Source organism: Canis lupus, chromosome 12 (assembly GCF_048164855.1).
Source record: "Canis lupus baileyi chromosome 12, mCanLup2.hap1, whole genome shotgun sequence".
NCBI classification, from domain to species: Eukaryota; Metazoa; Chordata; class Mammalia; order Carnivora; family Canidae; genus Canis; species Canis lupus.
The window spans coordinates 30,407,956-30,423,054 of NC_132849.1; the positions used below are offsets into that span (position 1 = coordinate 30,407,956).

Below are 15,099 nucleotides of genomic sequence, written 5' to 3' on the forward strand. Positions count from 1 at the left end.
GCCCACTCATGTTCTAGTTGGGATGGATGGGGTCCTAGCATCACTCATAATAGCACTTAAAACATGTAAACTCCCACCAGACATATATGAAAGACACAGCTAAAGGAACTCAGCAGGAGCCACAGGTAACTACACATACCGTGACACCAACACCATCACGTTGTTTTCCTGATCCACGCTATACCGTCGAACATAAACATAATCCCGGGAGTACATTGGATACTAAAGCAAAGAATAGGCAGAATTAGTGTTCTGCCCCACACGGATGTGATGAAAGTAAGAAGAGTAGTAAAAATACTCACAGGAAAATGGGTTACCCAGTGAAGAACCTCAGAACCACTAACCACATCCCTCTCAATTACTTCCAGCTTGATTACCAGGGCATCCCACTTTTTTCTATACTCTGTATCCAGCTGCAGAAAGAGAAAAGACTATGGAAGACCCAAGAAATCCAAAACAAAGCTGCAGAAGACTTCTCCAGACGCTTGGACCTCTGACCCAAGGACCTTATTCTGAAACAGTAACCTGACCTAAAAGCAGCAAAGTGTGAAAGATACGGCTGTGTATACTACAGGTAAGTCTTTTAAAATCCTTTGTTAGGGGCAGCCCGAGTGGCTCAGCAGTTTAGCGTCTGCCTTCGGCGCAGGGTGTGATCCTGAAGTCCCCGGATCAAGTCCCACATTGGGCTCCCTGCATGGAACCTGCTTCTCCCTCTGCCTGTGTCTCTGCCTTGCTCTCTCTCTGTGTCTCTCATGAATAAATAAACAAAATCTTTAAAAAAAAAATCCTTTGTTATAGGCCCATAGCATTATACCTTGAAAATATAATCTTATTAAAAAATAAGACAAAGCAAAGAAAAACTTAAGAAAAAAAATATTGTGATAGATATGTCTGGGAAAAATACAATAGATAATGATATAATGTGTAAGGGCAAAACAATTTTTTAAAGTTTTAAACAGGGGCGCCTGGGTGGCTCAGCAGTTGGGTGCCTGTCTTCAGCCCAGGGCCTGATCCTGGAGACCCGGGATCAAGTCCCACATCGGGCTCCCCTTGGGAAGCCTGCTTCTCCCTCTGCCTGTGTCTCTCATGAATAAAAGTATGAGCAGATACCTCACACAAAGAAATACAAGTATCATGTTTTTTAATTTCAGCATTGACTAATAAGTAGGGAATTTCAAAATAAGACATATCGTACACATCCAAACCCAACAAAAATTCAATATAAATTCAGTGTGTGGGGGGAAGTGTGCACTTACATCTTACTAGTGAAAGCCTGACAAAACAGTGAACAATCCAGGAAGGAAAATAATTTTTTTATAGAACTCTGGGTGATCCCATCTCCCCTTTTCATTCATTTCTCCCCAAGGAGGAAAGAGTCTTTGAATAGATACTCTTCATCTTTACTAAATAAAAATATCTTCACTGGGGATGTTCCAGATTACTAAATCCTGACTGGAACTGTACTGAAAAGGAATATGCTATAAAGGACATCACTGGGTCAACAGATAAAAAACCAGAATACAAACAGAAGGTTATAACCTAAGAGCTGCATGCAACATGTTAAATTTATAAACTTTGATAATGATACCATGGTTAAGAGAACATGTCTAGTTTTAGGAAATATACATTGAAGGATTCTGGAATAAAGGGCCACATATGTAATTTACCCTTAAACTATTTGGGGAAAAATAACTATAAACCCTTATAAAATATACTAAAGCATTCAAATACATCCCTATATTTAATCTTCCCAATAGCCCTATGAGAGAACAGAATTGATCTCATCCCCACTGCACAAAGAGTAGTAAGTCCAATGTTTACCCAGATGCTATCTGACATGAGATGAAGGGTACAAAGATAGATGGATGTACTGAAGCCAATGTCTTCTGAGTTGAAGAAATTATTCATGTGGACAGTGGTAAGTGGATTTCTAGGCTTAGAAGCTCCAAAACTGGGAAGAAAAATTTACTCACCTGAACATTGAAGAACTGCCGGGGTGTCACATCTGTGTAGGTTCCAAAAACTAGAATGTCAAGAAAGAACAAGAGATGTTTGCCACACCTTCATCGCTCACCTTATTTCTATCACTTAACTGTATTTTAATTTTAGAGTACTGACAGAATTTAAAGGCAGATTCAGAAACTAGACGTCACATTGGGGGAGCAAAGTAAGACAAAGACAACCTACAGTAAAGAATAGTAATGAAGACGCTGAGATGCTTATCATCTGGGAGAAAAACAAAAACAAAAAACAGGAAACCATGGCAAATTTTCTGAGCAACAACCAGAACAAAAGGTTTAGAGAGTATGAAGAACAAAAGTCCTGCACATCTGGGAAAGGACATCATAGAACACACCTGCAAGGCAGCCAAGCTGGGCTCACCTCTGTACTGGTAAAGGTGGGTGCCTGTAATAGGACGCCGCCAGAGCTTGAAGTGTTTCTTATCCATCACCATTTCCCATGGCTGTTCTTTGCCCCCTGAATCTTCAGTCCCTTCTGTCTGGGATTTTGGTTCTGGAGGGTGGCGTTCAACTCCAGAGCGCTGAAACATATGTGACATTTCCTCCAACCGTTTCATCTCATCAATAGATCTGCAAAGGAGAAAAACAAAAGGTACAGGTGGCTGTAGTCAATCTCATGAAATGAAATGTCCACACAATGAATTGTATAAAAATGGTATGCGTTTTGGGATGCCTGGGTGGCTCGGTGGTTGAGCTTTTGCCTTTGGCTCAGGTTGTGATCCTGGGGTCCTGGGACCGAGTCCCACATTGAGCTCCCTGCGTGGAGCCTGCTTCTTCTGCCTATATCTCTGCCTCTCATGAATAAACAAACATGATTTTCATCATCCCCCCCCTCGCAAAACCTATACCCATCAGCAGTCACTCCCCAGTCGTGTCTCCCCATAAACCTCTGACACCAACTAATCTATTTTGTCTCTATGAACTTGCCTATTTTGGACAATTCATATAAAGAGAATTATGCAATATATAGTCTAGTGTCTTAGCATATTTTTCAAGGTTGATTCATGGTATACACTTTGTTCCTTCTTTTTTTGACTATTTCACTGAATGGATATATCATATTTTGTTTATCCATTCATCAGGTGATGGGCATTTAGGTTGTTTTTACTTTTTAGCCATTATGAATAATAATGCTATGAACATTTGTGTTACCAGTTTTCATGTAGACACAGGTTTTCAGTTCTCTTGAGTAGGTTCCTAGGAGTGGATCAGCTGGGTGATGGCAACTGTTTAACCTTTTGAGGAAGTACCAAAATATTTTCCAAAGCAGCTGCACCATCTTATAGTCAAACCAACAATGTATGAGGGTTCCAACTGCTTCACATCCTTGCCAACACTTGTTATTAGACAATAACTATCTCTCTGATTCTAGCAGTTCTAGTGGGTGTGAGAAGTAGATCTCATTGTGGTCTTTGATTTGTATTTCACCAATGACTAATGACACTGGCATATTTTCCAGTGCTTATTGGCCATCTGTGTACTTAATTTGGAGAAATATCTATTGAAATCTTTGCCTATTTTTAAATTGGATTGTCTTTTTATTACTAAATTGTAAGAGTGTTTATATATTCTGAATAATGGTCCCTTATCAGATATGATTTATAAATATTTTCTCTTGGGATGCCTGGGTGGCTCAGTGGTTGAGCCTTTGGCTCAGGGCGTGATCCTAGAGTCCCGAAATCGAGTCCCACACTGGGCTTCCTGCATGGAGCCTGCTTCTCCCTCTGCCTGTGTCTCTGCTTCTCTCTGTGTGTTTTTCATGAATAAGTAAATAAAATCTTTAAAAAATATTTTTTCTCTCATTCTGTGGGTTGTCTTTTCACTTTTTTGATAGTGACCTTTGATAAACAAGTCTTTAATTTTGATGAAGTCTAATTCATCTACATTTTCTTTGAGTGCTTATGTTTCTTGTGTTACAGCTAAGAAACCATCACATTTCCTAATCTAAAGTCATAAGGACTTATGACTATATTTTCTTCTAAGAATTTCTTAAGATTTTATTTATTTATTCATGGCAGACACAGAGAGAGGCAGAGGCACAGGCAGAGGGTGAAGCAGGCTTCCTGTGAGGAGCCCGATGGGAGACTCAATCCCAGGACCCCAGGATTACACCCAGAGCCGGAGGCAGACACTCAATCACTGAGCAACCCAGGTTCTCCTCTTCTAAGAGTTTTAGTATTAGTTAACAGTTTGATCCATTTAGAGTTCATTTTTGTATGTGGTGTGAGCTAGGGGATCTAAACATTTTGCATGTGCATTTCTACTTGTCCCAGTGCCATTTGAGTCTGGGTGGCTCAACAGTTGAGCGTCTGCCTTTGACTCAGGGCATGATCCCAAGCTCCCCGGATTGAATCCCGTGTCGGGCTTCCTGCATGGAGCCTGCTTCTCCCTCCCTCCCTCCCTCTCTCTCTCTCTCTCCTGCTTCTCTCTTTCTCTCTCAGTCTCTCATGAATAAATATTTTAAAGAAAAAAAATGAAGACTGTTCTTGGGACACCTGGGTGACTTAGCAGTTGAGTGTCTGTCTGCCTTTGGCTCAGGGTGTGATCCCATGGTCCTGGGATCGAGTCCCACATCAGGTTCCCCGCATGGAGCCTGCCTCTCCCTCTGCGTCTGCCTCTTTCTGTGCCTCTCATGAACAAATAAATAAAATCTTTTTTAAAAAAATAAAGGTTTTTCTAAACTCTCGATTTTATTCCAACAATTTAAATATCTTAAATATCTATCCTTATGCTAGTACCATATCATCTGAACTAGTATAGCTTAGTAGTAAGTTTTCAAATCAGGAAGAGTCAGTCCCCCAATTTGATGTCCTTTTTCAAGACAGTTTTGACCATTTCAGGTCTTTTCCATTTCCATGTAAGTATTAGGATTAGCTTGTCGATTTGCACAAGGTAGTGTGCTAAGATTCTGATAGCGATTGTGTTGAATTTATAAATAAGTTTGATTAGTACTGTTATCTTTACAATATTGTCTTCCAACAAATGAACAGAGATCTTCTCATTTATATGCTTTAAAATTTCTTGCAATGGTCTTTTATAGTTTTCAGCAAGGACGTGGAATGCAATGTTGAAGGGAAGTGATAAGAGCACACATCTTTGTCTTATTCCTGATATTAGGGGAAAAGCTTTCAGGCTTTCACCATTAAACTATGTGTTAGCAAAACAAAAAAAACAAAACAAAACAAAAACTATGTGTTAGCTGTGTTTTTTGTAGATGCCCCTTACCAAATTGAGGAAGTTTCCTTCTATCCCTAGTTGTTGAATACTTTTATTTTATCATGAAAGGAGACTGAACTGTCAAAAGCTTTTCTCCATGTACTGAGATGATCATGTGGGGTTTTTTTGTCCTTTATTCTATTAGCATGTTGTAGTGTTTACTACAACATCATTTTTATATGATAACTAACCATATTCTCCTGAAATAAATGCCACCGTTCCTGTTCCTTTCTATGTTACTGGATTCCACCTGTTAGTATTTTGTTCTGAACAGCATAAAGCTTTAAAACATTTGAGATAATACCATGTATATGCTTTTGTGTCATTATGTATCATTTAGGGACATATACATATTTATAAAGACATAGAAAGGAATGAAATGCAACAAATTGAGATAGATAATCTGGGAGACATAAGAGATTTCAACTGGACAAGGGCACAGAGGAGGCTTTAACTATAATATTTTATTTCTTAAACACAATTGTATTTGGGGGTTCTTGGGTGGCTTAGTTGGTTAAGAAACCAACTCCTGGTTTTAGCTAAGGTCATGACCTCAGCATCCTGAGATGGGAGCTCTGTGGGGGCTCTGCCAGAGCAGACAGTCTGCTTAGGATTCTTTCACCTGGCTGCTCTCTATTTCCTTCTCAAATAAATATCTTTTAAAAATATCTAACTGCATTTGTAACATTCACATTAAAGTCTTTTTATATAACTGAAACATTTTAAGTTTGTTTTTTTTTTTTTTTTTAAAGAAAGTGTGAGGAGGTGGGCAGAGGGAGAGTTGGCTTAATTGACTGAGCCACCTAGGCACCAACAAGGCATGTTTAAAAAATTATAAAATGTTTCAGAGGTGCCTGAGTGGCTTAGTTGGTTAAGCACTGGACTCCTGATTTCAGCTCAGGTCATGATCTCAGGGTCCTGAGATCAAGTCCCATATGGGCTCCTCACTGAATGTGGAACCTGGTTAACATTCTTTCTTCCTCTCCCTCTGCCCACACCCTTGTGCATGCACATGCATGCACATCCTTGCTCTCAAATACATAAAATCTTAAAAACAAAAACAAACAAACAAAACCCATAGATTGTATTTTCCCCTTAACTTTTAAATAGTGGATAGGAAAGAAAGCTTGTTGGCCCTCTGTATCATATACAATGCTTCTGCTCTTCAAGACTGAAGAAAATACCAACTACTAATACATTTTGTCTGAAATGCCCACTCCTCTTTAACCTTCAAAAAACATAAGGTTCAAGGTTAACTTCCAGGCAGAGTTAACCATATACATTTACTTCTATTCCTATGCAGACACATATTCTATTATATTATGCTTACCTTATCTTTATATCTGCCTTCCTTACTGAACTATGAATCCCCTAATATCCCAGAATCAGATCCTAGCAAGTACCTGGTAAACACCAGGCACTCAAATGTTTACTGAATAAATTAAGTATGAAAGTAGGCCCCAACAATTCAAATTCTTATTAAAAGACAACAGTAGTACATTACTTTAAAACTCAAAAATGGAAAAGTTATATTAAAGTTATATTCAAAGTTATACGATGAAAAGTTCAGAGCAATCCAAAGTGATGATGACTGTAAAGATCTGTGTTCCAGTCCTGGCTCTGCCAACTGGCTATGTGATCTTATGAAAATCATCTTACCTGTAAGGCCCTCCCTTTTCCACCTATAAAGTTAAGACATTATTTCCTGAAGGTTTCTATTAGCTCTAAAATTCCATTTCTGAATTTTAAACTTTGTACTTAGATAAAAATATTTATATAGGGAACATTTTGTTGTTTTGACAGCCCAAAATCTTTTCATATTTGAGAGAATCCCAAGTAGGTGGGATAGAGCCCCCTCTCAAGTCCTAGCAGTTAGAGCATGACACCTAATTTAAGTGAGGTTAATTAGACACTTCTAGTAGAGGATATGAATCATGAGGAAATAATAAAAGGCACAAGATCTTTTGGAGATTATTCTCCATGATCTTGAAGGAGCTGAGTGTCCAACAGTGCAATCAATCCAGGGAAAACAAAACCAGGGATGCCTAGGTGGCTCAGCAGTTAACCATCTGCCTTCAGCTCAGGGGGTGATCCTGGAGCCCCAGGATCGAGTCCCACATCAGGCTCCCTGCATGGAGCCTGCTTCTCCCTCCACCTATGTCTCTGCCTCCCTCTCTGTGTGTCTCTCACGAATAAATAAAATCTTATTAAAAAACAAACAAACAGCAACACTGACCTAAGGAGATTATTCCTACAGCAGGTCTTGGCCAACCTGTATTCTGACCTTCTTGTCAATGCCCTGAGTGACATAACACCTTTAATTAATCCCTTTGATCAATGTCTTTTGGCTTAAGTTAAGAACCCTAGCCAGTATAATTTATACTGATGTCCTGATGAAAAAAGTTTAACTATATTTTCAAATTTTTAATTTGAATTAAAAATTGCAAAACAGGATTCACTGCTACCACTGCAAATGCATAGAAATGGGGAAGGAACTTTACAGTAGACAATAAGATCTTTCAGGAGAAAGCAAAAGCAAAACCACAGCTAGACTTGCTCAGAACAATTCAGGCATACAGGGAACCAGTTATGACACTTTTCTGGACTAGCAAGGCATTCTTCAATAAAAATTAAGCACCACCCGTGAATGTCATTCTTATCACAAAATGAAGGGCAGAAATGCCTTATTAAAAGTACATCAGAAGCTCATAAAATTACACTGTAATAAGATTTCAAGAAAATTAAACTATATGACTATATGCAATATTTTTAATGGCCGTCTAAGGTGGTACAGAGCTTCTGATCCATTGCTTAATCAACCTCTCCTATATAATTAAAGGTCACTAGGTGGCCTTGATTAAAATTATGAGACCAAGTCTCCAGAGGAGGAGAAAAATGTCGTGTGAAGGCACGACATTCATTCTTGAAATAGCACAATCTAAATGCTGGTGCAAGACTGCAGCATGAAATGCAAATGATTCTTGCCCCCATATTCAACAATCTCTGAAAGATCTCAACTTCGAAATGCTGACATGCAGACATAATTAGCACACAGGTGCCCAAAGTCTCTATCATATATGTGAAGGAAGGAAAACCTCTCACCATACATCTCTTTAGCCTGCTGTGCCAAATCTTGTTTGGACAGGGTGGGTGTCTAAACTTTGTTATCTAAGAGACTTAACAAGTAGTAAGAAAGGACAAAAGAGATTATTCCCAAAATAGTAACAGCAGATTAGTAAGAGGATCAAGAAAAGACAGCCAATGCTTCTCTTTCTCCAAAACTAAAGTCATTTCAACAGATGAAAAAGGCTGGGCTGAGAGGTATGAAAACTGAAGGCATAAAACTATTAAAACAAAGTAATAAGTATAACCAGATTTGGCTAATGTAGGAGATCCTGCCCTCAGTAGAGTTTGATACAAAGGTCCAAGATTATTCAAATGAAGCCATTCCTGTAATTAGTAATTTCAGTAAAAAACAAAAACAAAAACAAAACTGCATTTCATATGATCCCTTCCATAAATTCCAAATTACTGTTAAAGTCAAAGACTTTTATTATAACTGTCAAGAGACAAAAGAAATATAAGACATCAGCTGATTCACTGCAATTCTGAGCCAACTGGTTAATGGTAAAATAATGAAGACAATGTCAAAAAATTCAAATCAAATTTTACGTAGTTCTGATCATCTAAGAACGGTATGTCAGTAAAAAGAAATCTTCAAGTGACAGTGACAAAAAGAAAAAGGACTTTTTGTTAATCATATATCTAATACTGAAAAGTTAAAATTGTTCTAAATGCTTTGAGAAACAAAACTGGGAAACTGAACAATTTTCTTTATGAAACTTTACTGGCACTTATTTACTCAAATTTCTGGAGCAATGGACTGTAACTTTTTTAAACAGAGGAGGGGTTAATGGAACATTTTCCCCTAGCCTTTCATATTTCTTAACTTCCTTCCTCTTTTTGTTCCTGTAATTTTTTTTTAATGTTCCAAAGCAATAAAAAATTACTACTGTATTTTTCCATAAGATCTGCTGTGGGCTCACAGAATAAGTGATTCTACACCAAAAACAGTGATTGAAAAGTTATTTTGTTTGACTTGTATAAATGAAACCAATTGGGTAAAAATGCTAGACCAAGCATTTAAAAGACCTGATTTCTGCACCTGGCCCCCATCAGTCAAAATCACTTTGTACAAGTTACTTCTTTTTCTCAAATTTTCTTGCTGTTGCTAGAAAAATGAGATTCTATTTGTTAAGATGTTCTTAAGCACAAGAGAACTGAAAGCAAGGTTAGTCCTTTTCCTTCTAAATAGAAACTTAAATAATATAAGAAAAAACACATACCATGTTAAATCACACATTCAAAGAGAATACAAGAACAAGATGGTACAGAAACAGCACAAGAAGAACCAAATGCTGTGATTTAGAGGCCATGGGACAATCATGCTCTTCTTCCATTATACAATGAAAAAAAATGTACTTGTCCCGAGGCACATTCAACTGTACTCCATTATGGAAGCCACTCAATATCCTTTCACTAGAGCAAACAAAATCTAAGATGTACTAAACTAGCTATGACAAAACTCAGCAGTGGCTCCTTTAAAGCAAATTGAATACTTAACAAAGAAAGTTAACCCGAATCCAGAATACTTTATTCAATAAAATAAAATACAAAATATTAGAAATATGAGAAATCTACAGAACCACTTTACAAACAAGATGTAGTTGAACAGAGTATTTGTCTCTATAGCAAGACAACAAACATTTGTAAAAAATCCTCAAAATGGATACCTTCGTCAAGTTTTAAGTATATGACTGAATTCAGGCATGAACTGGAAAATGAAGTGCTAAATGAAAGCCTTTACTAAATAACAACTCTGGAGGGCCAAAAAAGCATCTTAAGTGTTCTGACTGACCTTAAGTCTAAGTTTATGAAATTCCCAAGTGAGTTAACAGCAATACTTCTTCAGGAGTTGGATTAGAATCAAAAATGTTTCAACTGTCCCCAGGTTTCAGAGACAGCCCAAAGAAGACAGAGAGGAAAACAGAATGAATACAGGGCCTGGTCAACTGGTCTCTCTGTCTGCCTCAGTGAGTAGTGACTACTGGCTCAAATGTTTATCACATTCATCTTTTACCTTGTTTTCTTCTCTGGCTCCCACTAATGGAAGACCTACTAAACCGAGGCTCCAGGATATATTGTCCATAAAAACACATGAAGTAGGCCAAAGAATGTCATCTACCACCTAGGCCCCTAAATTTCCACCCCAAAACATCTTCCCTCTCTTTTGCATCAAATAATTTGCCCCTTTCTGGTCTTTCTCTTTCCTAAATAGATCCAACTGGGAATTTTCCTTTCAAATATGACTACTGTGGAACATGAGTATATCATCTCACGAAATCAAGCAGTTAATTGATCAAATCTCAAATTCAACCAGTTAATTGATAATTTCTTAATTTAAAAGTTTTCCTTCCATAAATTAATTTCTCATACCTGAGATTGTTTCATTTGACCAATGGACAAGCTGCAACAGAATACTAACAGAAATTAGGTACACTACCTATCATCCTTTATTAGCTTAACATTTTTGTGAATAAGATTGCTGTTATAATTTTAAATTGCATTTATATCCTCAAGGTGGACATTCAGTGACTAGGAAATTTTCTTATTATACTAATGTAGGAATCAAAACCACAGTCTAGGGCCAAGCATCTATTTTTGTAAATAAAGTTTTATTGGGAAACAAAAATTTAAGGGAGAGAGGGAGAGCAGTTTAGGAAAATCAGAGATACTGTGAAGTGAAAGCTAAATCAAATCAGAGCTAAATCTCTAAGATTACTTGAAAACTGTTACGGGCTCAGATTTAAAACCATATATTAACAAATTCAATCAGTGGTACTGCATTTTTTCACACAGAAGTTTTGATGATGATGACAGCGTGATTTCAGAGCCTAATGAAACAGTATTCCCTAAGTTCTAGCTAAAGCAGCAGAAAATTGACCTAATTTTTGCAGGTTAAAATGTCTGGGGGCTCCTGGTTTGTCTGAGGAAGACCAACCCCTTCCAGCCTCATTATTCTGCCACAAGAGTCACGGTAACAAAAGAACTCTCCTGGCGTTTCTCGTGAAATCCCATTTGGAACGAAGTATTTTGTAATTGCATAATCATACCCTTAGGTCAAATTTAAAATCTGCTTTGAGCTTGCACCTTTCGGGATGAGTTAAAAGATCTCGTGAACAAAAGGTTAAATGCCTTCAGCACCTTATTTATTTTTTACAACGTTATTTCTTCCGTGTCATGCCCTCTATTCAAAGTCTTCCCTCCTACACTAACCTATACTTCGTTATTTCTAACCCGACACGTGAAATTAACACAGAGGCAATAACACACACACACACACACACACACACACACACACACACACGTCGTCTGCTAAAGCAGGATCAAGTGACCGCACCGCCACTTCCAAGTACCACCCGGTAAACGGGAGACACCGAGCCAAAAGCAGGCCCCTGGGTTCGACGTGCCACCCTCCGGACCGGCCCGGCCCCCGCCCCAGCGAACCCGAACCACCTCGCCTCCGGTCTCACCTCTGCAACTCCTCCTCCTGGATCCTCTCCTCGTCCCACACGAACACGCCCGCGAGCGCCGCCATCAAGGCAGAGGCATGGCCAGGGCGGCCGCGCAGCCGGCGCCAGAGGCGTCCGAGGAGGACGCGGCGCGAGCTCTCCGAGTAGAGGCGGCCGTACAGCTGCGCGATCTGCTGCGCGCGCCGCACGCGCAGGCCCGTCACAAAGCGGCACTGATTGGCCAGCAGAGCGAGCAGGCCCCCGCCCCGCGCCCCCGCGCGCCCAGCCGCCGCCGCGCCCGCCAGCCAGGCGGCCAGGGCCGGCGGCCTCCGCAGGAACATGCCTGCGCGCGCCCCGGCCGGACCCCCTTGCCCCGCCCCCTGCGCCCGCCGCGCGCCCGGAGGCCAACTAGGCCTCCCTCACGGGGCCGAAGGAACGATCCCGGGAAGCGCGGGCGGCCTGACGCCCAGTGCCCCTAACTGGCCGGCCCCGAACTCCTCTCACGGTCTAACAGGCTTTCCATCTATCTCTGCAGCAACCGCTGAGGAAGAATCCCCTCTGCGGAGAGAGTCGGTCATGGCACAGCCGCGGGGGTGGCCCCGCAACCGCTGCAAGGGGCGTTCCTAGGCTCGGGCCGCGAACCCGGTGGGCCGGCGGCCGGTCAGCCCTGTTGGCCCCCCCTGCCTCCTTGGCGTCCTCAAGCCGGCGCCAGGGTTCGTGCTGGAGCGCTCCTGAGAAGCAGTGAGGTGGGCGGCCCAGCTGCGGCAGCAGGTGAGGTCCCGGGTGTTCCGTGTCCACCACATGCGCTGCCCGCCTACAACCTACCCCCTTCACGGACGCCCGGGCCCTGATTGGGCGCGGCCCGGACTCCTCGGTGCTGATTGGCGCTGCCAAGGGCCCGTCACCGCTCCTTCCCGCCCCTCCGCGCAGCGTGCCGGACCCCTAAGCTAGCAAGGTAGGTGGCGCAGCAGAGAGCCAGTCAAGGGCGCCTCACAGAGTGACCCACAGACCCTGCCGCCGCCGCCATCATCTTCCGGCCTCCCGACCCCACCCCGCTGAGGGGTGCCACCAAGTGCCAGTTAGGTTCCTGCGCGGTGCTCAGTTGGTCCGAGAGGCGGGAGAGCGTCGTCTCTTTCAGTACTTTGAATGAAGAGCGGGCTGGGGTCTCAGCATTGTCTCTGCCGGGTGCTGAGGGTGTCCAGGTTGGGGGAGTGGGAGGGGGCTGGACGGTGTGGACGCCCTGGTGAGTGGGAGACCCTGCGGAAGCCCAAAAGTAGCTACGGTCGAGACCTTCGTCCATCTCTCCCGGGCTGGCTCTCGCGGAAGCGCCCCAATTACCCACGGTACAGAGCCGGGCTCCGAGGGTGGGCGTCAGCACTCGCTAGAGCGGGCCGTCGCGGCATCCTTAGAGCCCAGGACACTTTACCGAGACCTAGGTGGGCAGGTGGCCTGTCGCAGGCCGGAAATGAGGAAGCCTCGTGGTAAAAGGGTAGCAGAATGCCAGTTCGACTGGTGGCTGTCCCATTCCCTTTGACTCAAAGGTGCCAGCGGAAGGGTGAACAGGTTTCCTGAAACCTACTTGCACCACCGATGAAGGACATTAAACTATTATTATTCTGTACCCAATCTCATTAAAATCAAACTGTTGGAGGTCTAGTAGGAAAACCTTACACTAAATTGTTTCCTTAATTTTTTTACATCCATATTAAGTGCCTTAGGGACAAGAAAAAAAATACTGTAAAAGGATGTCTTGAACAAAAGGGGTTGTGCTCATTCCAACACTGCGTTTAGAAATTTAACTGTAGCTATTTGAGCAATTGTAGATGTTCTTAATAAACGGTGTTTCTCCAAAAAGAAAAAAATTAAGCTTTACTAGAAGCTGAAATTTAGATCTATCCTATCCAGACTGTCTGATTTTACTCTGGGAATTCGTATTGATATTTAGTTTTCCTTGAAAGCAAGTAAGGAGAAGGGGAATATAACAGAAAATAGTATTTGAAGCTTTGATGAGTCAGGCTTTTTTCAGTGATGGCCAGGAGGGAGGTATGGGGAAAGAAGATGAACTTTCCTACTGTCTTGCTTCCCTTGATTAAAAGCTTAGCACTTGTACTCCGTTTGTTTTATTTCTGTTTTTGTTTTATCAAAATGTATTCTCAGGAACTCCAGCCAAGCCCCTCTAATCTGGCCATTTTTCTCCATCTCTACGCCTCTTTTCCTTCAGTACATAAACACAAGTCCATCTTCAAAAAAGCTTTGAAAAAGAAAAGACTTTTAGGGACACCTGGGTGGCTCAGCGGTTGCATCTGCCTTTGGCTCAGGGTGTAATCCTGGAGTCCCAGGATCGGGTCCCACATCGGGCTCATTGCATGGAGCCTGCTTCTCCCTCTGCCTGTCTCTCATGAATACATAAATAAAATCTTAAAAAAAAAAAAAAAAGACTTTGAGTTCCTCTTTCCAGATACCACTTTTTTTTCCTTTAGCACTTAGAATTTTTTTTTTTGTTTTTGTTTTTAAAGATTAATTTATTCACGAGAGACACAGAGAGGCAGAGATATAGGCAGAGGGAGACAGAGAGGCAGAGACATAGGCAGAGGGAGAAGCAGGCTCCCTGTGGGGAGCCCAGTGCAAGGAGGGAGGGAAGGAGGACTAGATCCCGGAACTCCAGGATCACACCCTGAGCCGAAGGCAGACGTTCAACCACTGAGCCACCCAGGTGTCCCTGATTTTGTTTTTTTAAAGGATGGCATAAATATGCTTGCTACCTCCATTTCTGTACCCACTTATCAATTCTTCCTTTTTAGAATTTTATAAATCAGTTTCTTCTACACCATTCTCTCTTCTACTTTTTTGTCTAGGCCCTAACAGCATTCTGTAGCCTGACCTCCCAATCTATTATCAACAAACTGCTTTTGCTTGTGTATACCCAGAACAAATTGAAAAACTTTATTCCCTTTGTATATTTGACCCAAATTCTTCATCATGAGCTTGTAAGTTAGGTTCTGCCATTCAGACCCATCAAAGTTGAGTAGGCCCAGCAATAATTCCTAGTAAGATAGAAGTAGTACATCCAGAATTGGGTATGAACAGGATCAGAGGCACAAGTAAACTAGGTGGCCTAGACATCCATATCTCCTACCATTTGTGGACCAGTGTCTCTCCATCAGCTCATAGGTATAGCTGCAATAGGAAATGGGGTCATTTATGACCAGCTGACAGAGGAAGGAAAAAAGCAATACTTGATTTGCAGTTGGTCAGAATGGTTTGTGGGTGCAAGCAGAAAATGAACTGTG

General features: G+C 41.5%; 1 protein-coding gene across 2 annotated transcripts in view; it reads right to left on the minus strand.

Moving 5' to 3' along the window:
* STARD7 (StAR related lipid transfer domain containing 7) overlaps window positions 1–12,610 on the minus strand; it is a 28,764-nt gene extending 16,154 nt beyond the window's left edge. Inside the window, exons 1-5 of one of the 2 annotated variants that reach the window (XM_072770356.1) lie at window positions 11,831–12,072; window positions 2,383–2,591; window positions 1,974–2,023; window positions 303–413; window positions 140–222 (exon numbers count right to left, since the gene is read on the minus strand). In XM_072770356.1, the coding sequence (XP_072626457.1) occupies window positions 140–222; window positions 303–413; window positions 1,974–2,023; window positions 2,383–2,591; window positions 11,831–11,895 (518 nt within the window). In that variant the 5' untranslated portion in view covers window positions 11,896–12,072. Of the gene's footprint in view, window positions 1–139; window positions 223–302; window positions 414–1,973; window positions 2,024–2,382; window positions 2,592–11,830 lie in introns of both variants that reach the window. The other variant, XM_072770357.1, reaches the window with a different exon arrangement.
* Window positions 12,611–15,099: the final 2,489 nt, after the last annotated feature.